We start from the raw sequence: 7,656 nt of genomic DNA on the forward strand, positions 1-7,656 counted from the left end.
GGCAGGAGCGCTGGGGGGGGGGCTCCCTGCTACTGTAGTCCCCGCCACTCCCGGCAGGGGGTGCTGTAGGGAGCGGGGCAGGAGCATGGGATGTAGTGTGGGGGGGAACCCCCAGTGACTGCAATCCCAGCCCCTCCCAGCAGGAGGTTCTGTAGAGAGTAGTGCAGTCCTAGCATCTCTCCAGCAGGAGGGAGGGGTAGATTAGCCACAGCTGTGCGAGCTGTTCTAAGAGAGGGAGGTGGCGGCTGTGGGGAGGGAGCTGGGGTACCGGTGGCCATCCCTCCCCCAGGTGCGTGTGCAGCAGATGGAGCATGTCCCAGCGTGTCAGGTGTCCGGCCAGGCCGGGAGCGCTGGGTTCGTACGTACGTGTTTATTGCACACTAGCCTTGATTAGCTGCTGGGGGTGGGGAAAGCCGTTGAATTATGGATGAGTCATGAGGGTGATGAATTTTGCATGGCTGGCTTGGGGGCTGAGGGAGTGAAATGTGAGACTCCACGCTACCGGGCCGGTGAATTTGAAACCCCGGGGCTTTGCTGGGGATCCTGGCTGGAGAGCTGAAATCTTATGCAGTGGGAGGAGAAGTGGGTTGGGGGGGGGGAAGAAGGGCGTATGCTAAGCTACAATCCCAGGACCATGCAAAGGAGCAGCCTGATTGTCCCTGTGTGTCTCTCACCGAAATGTCTTGGTGCAGGTCTGGAGCGCTCTGCTTGCCACCGAAAGGCAGCCAGCTCTGGGGTGGAGCGCAGGAGCTGTTTCGCGGCATGCAGCAACGTACTGCAGGCATTTAGGACAAGGGGCAAAGAAGGAGCCTGGGTCCAACTGCCAGGACAAAGGGGGAGATTGAGGGCGGTGGGATGTAAATATAAACCCTGGGCACCCGGCAGGCCCTGTCACTTGTTCTGAGCGGGGGTGCTGGGTCCCAGTGATGCTGTCTGCAATCCTGCGCCTGCCTTTGGGCAGACCCCAGGTGCTCTACCGCCCCACGGGTCAGAGGTTAGGTAGCTCATTCGACAGCTGGGCTGCGACACTGCTCCCTAGAGGCCACCATTGTCTAAAAGAGGCAACTGCCTTTTGGCTGTCCAGGGTGGGGGATGCCCCTGCATGGCTTCTTAAAGTGCTGGGTGCTGCCAGGTGAAGCCAGGGTGCCTGGCGTTTTGCACCCAACAATGGAAGCTCCTAATGCCTGGGGCTGCTTTTGATAACGTCGGTGACTCATCCCAGCTGGCACGGCAAGTGGGTGGCAGGGTCCCAGGCCCCCTGGCTCCCCGTCCTCTGCTTCACGGGCCAGCCCCATAGTCCCTTCCCAGAGCCAGGAACAGAATCCAGGCCCCGGGTGGTGTGCTTCTCTAACCACTAGCTCATGCTCCCTCTAGGATAAGAAGGGCAGACCCTGGGGGCTCCTATAGGCATGGAGACAGGGCCCCTCTTGGGGGTGCAGGGGTAGAGGGGACTCTAGGGCAGGCCTGAGCCAGCCCCCCAACTGAAGAGGCCAGAGGAGAGTGGAAGAATGAAACCCCCATCTTTCCCGGCTGCCCCATCCTTCTGGGCATAGGCCAGCGGTGCCCTCTACACACACCGGGCTGGCTTCTGATATCATGGCCTCCCCCGTCGTGGTGGCTCCTGCAGGGTATCACAATGCTCGAGGAGCAGGGCGGGCTGGCACCGAGCCAGGCGGTGTCCGTAATCCCTAGCCCAGATTAGATTCTGCTCGCTCCTGGGAAGGCAATCCTCTCCTGCCAGCCCTGGCGGCTGTCAGCCAGCGTTCTGCCTGCCCAAGGGAGCGGGACGCGGGGGGCTGCGGTCGAGTCGGGCCTGACTTCCGAGGTACGTCCAGGTCCCCGGCCATCGGGGCAGATGGGGGTGAGGGTTTCTGGCGTTCGCTGCCTTTCAAGTCGGCCAGCTGCTCTCACTTGGCCAGCTGCTCACCCCTTCACTTTGGCTGCCCTGGCCAGGCTGCAGAAATTGCACAGCCCGCCCGGGAAGGGTCAGCTGTAGGGGTGTGTATATGTCCCCCCTTTCCCTGCCTCCCTGGGGCTGCTTGGACAGACAGATCTTTGCTTCCTCTAGTGAGGAGCTGCCCCTCAGTGCGAAACCCCAAAAGCCATGCTGGGGGTACAGCTGGGTTAGAGGTGTGTATCTCGATGCCCCCTTCTTGGACTCATGCTAAGTGGGTGAAAGCCATGGAGCAGGGATCGATAGGACAGGATCAGCCGGGACTGTCCCTAACCCCACGGACTGCGGGGGGGGGGGGGGCTGGGGTCCTTTCTGTGCACCTCTGAGCAATGCAGGGGGAGGCCAGGCTAGAAGTGAGGTTGCTCTGGACCCTTGGGGAGGTGGGTTATGAGTAAAGCTTGCAAATAAGGGATTTTTCAGTTGCTGGCAGTGCTGAAAAATTGCCAGGGGAAACGGAAAACACGGATTTAAAAAAAAATCCAGCCAATCTCAAAGACTCCGAAAAATGTTGTTTCGTTCGACCCGCCCCCCCATGAGACGTTTCATGGGGGTGTTTAATCCAAGCCAAGGGAAGGAAGCGCTCGATTCACACCCGCTGCGTTGCTGGTACCACCTTCCTTCAGCCCAGGCTGGGGAGGGGCATGATTTTTAACCAGGCAATGTGGAGAAATGTCCGTTTCGCTGGGCGCACGCAAGCTGGCGAAAGGCTCTTTCTAGGGCGAAGAATCAAAACGCCCAGAGAGACGCAGTCAGAAAAATGCTACTTGGGGCCTTCTGAGAGTTAGCTTTTCTGCCTAGTCCCCTGGTCTATGGCCATGCGATGCTGCCACTTTGGGTTTGAAGGGTTACAAAGCTTGAACTGCTGGAATTGCAAGGTCTGTTGTCATTATACCACCCGTCCCCGCCTCCATTAGTCCTGGCAACAGTGAAAATTTAAATCAAAATAGTGAAGGGGTGTGACTCCCTCACCCAGGGCTTGTGGCCTCCCTCTAAGACGTGGGTGTCCTCTGAGTTCCAGCCCCAGCTCCAACTTGGGGATTCAAACCTGGCTCTCCCGTGCCCTGGGTAAGTGCCCCAGCTGCTGGGCTAAGGATTGAGGTGGGGGCGGCTCCTGTTTTGCCAATCTAGGCTGACCAAAGGAAACGTTTCGTTCTGATGATGCCGAAACGAACCCTTTTGACCTGTCTGGAAACATCCGTTCTTATTTTGACTGAAACAGTTGCAAAATCGCCACAAATTTGTGAAATGTTTGTCGACCGGAATCCGCATTCTTCAGCAGAAGTCTTAGCCCCAAAATTTTGCCCCCCTCTCGTTATGATGCAATCTATAGCTACAGGGGCATGTGGTCACTTTTTTTCCCACCGGACCTTAGGCTCATTCATTGCACAGAGTGGACAGTTGCGAGGGCAACCTTAATGCGGCTGTTGCAAAACTGTCTGAGCGCTTGACTTTGCGACCTGAATGATATTCTCATAATGTGGATATTTTTTTGTGGGGGGTATGTAATTTCCTAATTTTTTTAAGAAGGACAGACCAAAGTGTGGGACTCTGTAATGCACGTTCTCCAGCACTGGCTGCAGGATTTGAATCCAGGACCTATACCACTGACCCACAGAACCCTGCCACTTGAAGTAAGGATTAATTACACTCATGGCAGCAGGAGTAGATGGAAGGTGCCATGGGAGGGTTTCCATGTAGCTAGAGGGATGGGGGCAGGGCTATTTTTTTGTTCCCTCCCCACAAGGCTCCAGGCAGGCTCTGTGGGTGCAGAGCTTTGGGCACCCTCCTTGCTGCCTCTGGGTGCCAGGGAAGAGCTAGCCACCTCCATCCCCATGAAACACTTCTGCTGCTCTGCCTGGAGCAGGCTTCTCTAGCCTTGCAAACAAGGAATCCAGGGGTCTAGACTCCAGCGCGGAGTAGGGCTGGGTCCCTTCCCCTGCACCCCAGCCTCCATGGCACTCAGGGACTAGGACTACAGCCCCCTGCCTATGGGGGACCAGTCTGTCTTCCCTCAGTCTCTGGGAACGGGGGAACGGTTTGAACCGGCAGCTGGCTGGATGTGATTGCTGCCAATCTCCTGCTGCTGCAGCTTGCCCTAGGGCCACTGGCCTAGCTGTGAGACCTCCTTATGGTGGGCAGGGGCCAGGGGGCAGTGCTGAGCCATGGGGAGAGGAGCCGTGGGGAGGGCACCTGTCAAGAGGAAGAGGAGTGCACAGGGCGGATGGGAAGTTGGTTGTGAGCCAGAGCTGGGGTGGGAAGTGCCCCCCCCACCAGTGCAGATCAGATTTCCATCCCCACATCCTGGCATGCTCATCCCCTGCCCCCCGGCCCCTCTGCTGCCAGCATACGGGGGCATTTCCCCAGGGCAGCAGCTGATGTCAACAGCCCTAAACTGCCCCCATTGCAAGCCCCAGGGTAGGGGGCATGCTGGGGGGCGGGGCAGGAGGGAATGCTCCGTATGCTGCTACCGTGATTTCAGGCTGGGGCACCCTGGGGAGCAGTCTGATTTCCACTGGGATCTGCTTCACCCCCAAATTCGGCCAGGGCCCAGGCTGTCTTCAAGCTCTTGCCCCATCCCTGCAGCGCCTCCTTATGGCTCAGCACAAAAACCTCGCCCTGCACCTGCCTCTGTCCCGAGACGGGAGCATGTCTCTCTCTGCTGGCTGGAACGGGCAGCCCTGGCAGCACCGTGGGTACCCCTTTAACGGCTGCTTTCTTCCCTCCTCTGCCCAGCAGATCTAGCGCAAGGCAAGGCTGTGGCCCTGCTGGCGAAGCGAGGGGCTGGCCGGCAGGGCTGGAAAGAGGAGCCTGAGAGGGAAGGCAAAGGCACCCCCCTGCCCGAGGACCTATCTGAGCCGTTCCTTCCCCGCTGGATCGTTCAGGTTCCATCTCCTGCTTTGTCCTGGAAGGAGAGAGGCCAAGAAAGCTCTGGGCTCGTCACTTAACAAAGGAGTCTTTCTTACAGCCTCCTCCAAGGAAACCTGACCCCCCCACCCCCGTCCGTGGGGCAGAAAGCGATCCGGACGGGGCTGCTGGCTTGGCTGTGTCCTCTCTCTCCTTCTGTCGGCGGCGGGGTTCTGCTCTATGTGGGCCAGTCTCTTCCGCAGACTGTCTCCATGATGCTGCCCTTCTTTCTGGCTCTCCTGCTTTGGGTCCTGGTGGCAGGAGCCACCAAGGCCTGTCCCCACCTGTGTGTCTGCTACGAATCCTCGGATTTCGTGGACTGCCGTGGCCGGCACCTGGCCCACGTCCCCCGCAGCATCCCTCCCAGCACCTGGCTCCTGGATCTGAGGCACAACAACCTGACCAGCCTTGAGGCAGGCTCCTTCGACGCCCTGTGGTCTATGAAGATCTTGCTCCTGACCCACAACTCCGTCGGCCAGCTCTGGCCCAAGGCCTTCACATGCCTGGGCTTCCTGGAGAAGATGGACCTCAGCCACAACTTCCTGGCCCAGCTGCCTGCTGACTTCTCCGATGATCTGGGCTCCCTGAAGGAGCTCAAGGCAGCCTACAACCGGCTGTCGGCCGTGGGCTATGAGAGCCTGCAGCATCTGGAGAGCCTGGAGAAGCTGGACCTGAGCTACAACCAAGTGGCTTCCATTGAGAAGGGGGCCTTTCGGGGCCTCTCCAGGCTCCGGTACCTCTACCTCCAGTCCAACCGTCTGGGGGTTGTTCACAACGGCTTCTTCTCCATGCTCCAGAACCTGGAAGTCCTCTTCCTTGGCACCAACAACATCAGCGCCATCGAGCTGGAAGCCTTCACCTCCCTGCACAACGTGAACCTCCTGGCCTTGACCGGCAACCAGCTCATCCACCTCAAATTCAAGACCATCCTGAACATCCAGACACCTAGCACCCACCTCCAGCTCGCCGGCAACCCCTGGGCCTGTGACTGTGACCTCCAGCGGGTCTTCAGCAAGATCCTGAGCGTCCGCCACCTCCATGTGGAAGACTACGCCAATATCACCTGTGCCAGTCCCTGGCAGCTGGCCGACTTGCCTCTGGTTTCTGTGGACGCCCAGCTGTGCGTGGCCGAGACGGCCACCGTCCTGGTGATCACGGTCACCGTCCTGGTGACGGTCATCGCTGCCATCGTCATGGCGGAGAGGAACAGGAAGAAGAGTCAGGAGAAGAACTGGAACGAGTCGGACGGCCCCTTCGACCTGCAGGAGAAGTGAGATGAGGGGTGGGAAAGCCAGCGCTTGGTGCGTGAGAAGCAGCCGTGTCTTTTGCCCCTGCTTTTGAGCTCTCCTGGATCTGCGCTGACTGGCCCTATTCCCCAGCTCCTCGGGACCCAAGCCCGGACGCCTGGTGTGGGGATGGTTTATCCAGCGCCGCCCTGCCCGGAGACGCAGCTGCTGCACTGACTGCAGGGGCCTCCCACTCGGTCCCATCACGTGCACCTGGACATGAGGGAAATGATTTCCCCGCCCCCCCATCCCCACAATTGTCCCCTCTCCAAAGGGCAGGGGCTGAGAGCTGGGCCGGGTCCCTTCCTTTCACCGGCTCATCGACACCAGGTTCTGTGAGCCAACGGCTGCCCTGCCAGGCCCCTGCACCTGTCTCCCCTCCCCGGCCTTCAAACTCTCCCTCGCGCCCCCCCACCGGCCCCCACACGCTGCCTTTTAACAGCTGCCCTCAATGACGCCTCTCCTGCCCCCTGCTGGCATATGGGGGGATTGCACAGATGTAGCCGACTGGAATGTGGTGAAGCCGGGGAGGGAGGGAATCTCATTTCCCCCCCCCCCCCCCGACTACAATGGCTCCACAGGGCTGACGGGAGGGAAAAAGGGAACAGGGCTCTGGTTTTGCCCCTCAACTCAGCAGTTCTGGCTCCATGAGCCCTCGCAGCCCTCCCCTACGAGGCAGGGATTACCCCTGCCTTACAACTGGGGAAACTGAGGCACGGCGTCTTGGTCAAGGTCAGCGCAGCGAGCTGGGAATAGAACGCGGGGGTCCTGATGCTCGATCCCGCCGTTCTCAGTCTCCCGCGCTCTGCTCCGAGCTGGCCCGTTGCAGTGTGGGGGCAGTGTTAAAGCGCTGCCTTGTGGGAAGCACTGGTTCGGGGGCGGCTGGGGCTTCCCTTGTCTGCTCCCCCTGGAGGCCAGGGCAGTGGGTTGGGAGCTGCAAGGCAGAGCTGGTTGTCTGCTCTGCGAGTGAAACCTCATGGGCTGGTGGGGGGCCCTTGACTCAGTGGCCGGAAGGAGTCATAAGATTCCTCTCACCTGCTCCACATCAAGCCTGAGGCCAGGGCTGCCTGGGGGAAGCTTGCCTAGAAGCTGTGGCCTGCGTCTGAGCCTCCCTTTGCACCTAACCCAACGCCCTTAAGAGCACCAAGGCCTCGGCAGCAGGGTACTGGTTGTGGTCGCAGGGTGCTGTCCAGAGCCTCTGGCTAGCCCTCAGCCCGCCTCCCCGCTGGCCCAGCAGTGCTGTGAACCATGCTCCAAACCCCAGGGCCCTGGCTGTGCATTCACCCCCTCGGCCCAGTCCCGTACCCAGCCGCGCAGCTCAGCAAAAGGCAGCAGCTCTGGGTTAACCAGTGGATTATAAATCCCCCCGCCGGAGGGCGAGCGGCTGGAGAGTGGGGCCACGTCCGGCCCCGCCAGGAGGCCCGAGCGCCTCTTGGAGGGAGAAGGAGAGTGGACATTAGGTCAGGTCGTGTGTTTGGTGTCACAGATGGGCCAGGCAGCTCTCCTGGGGGG

The 7,656-nt window shown here is 60.0% G+C and overlaps 1 protein-coding gene across 1 annotated transcript; it reads left to right on the forward strand.

Moving 5' to 3' along the window:
• Positions 1 to 5,070: 5,070 nt before the first annotated feature.
• LOC119849189 (slit homolog 2 protein-like) lies at positions 5,071 to 6,132 on the forward strand. Its single transcript, XM_038386022.1, has one exon. It carries the CDS (start codon positions 5,071 to 5,073, stop codon positions 6,130 to 6,132), a length of 1,062 nt encoding a protein of 353 aa, XP_038241950.1.
• Positions 6,133 to 7,656: the final 1,524 nt, after the last annotated feature.

Source organism: Dermochelys coriacea, chromosome 27, assembly GCF_009764565.3.
Source record: "Dermochelys coriacea isolate rDerCor1 chromosome 27, rDerCor1.pri.v4, whole genome shotgun sequence".
Lineage (NCBI taxonomy): Eukaryota > Metazoa > Chordata > Testudines > Dermochelyidae > Dermochelys > Dermochelys coriacea.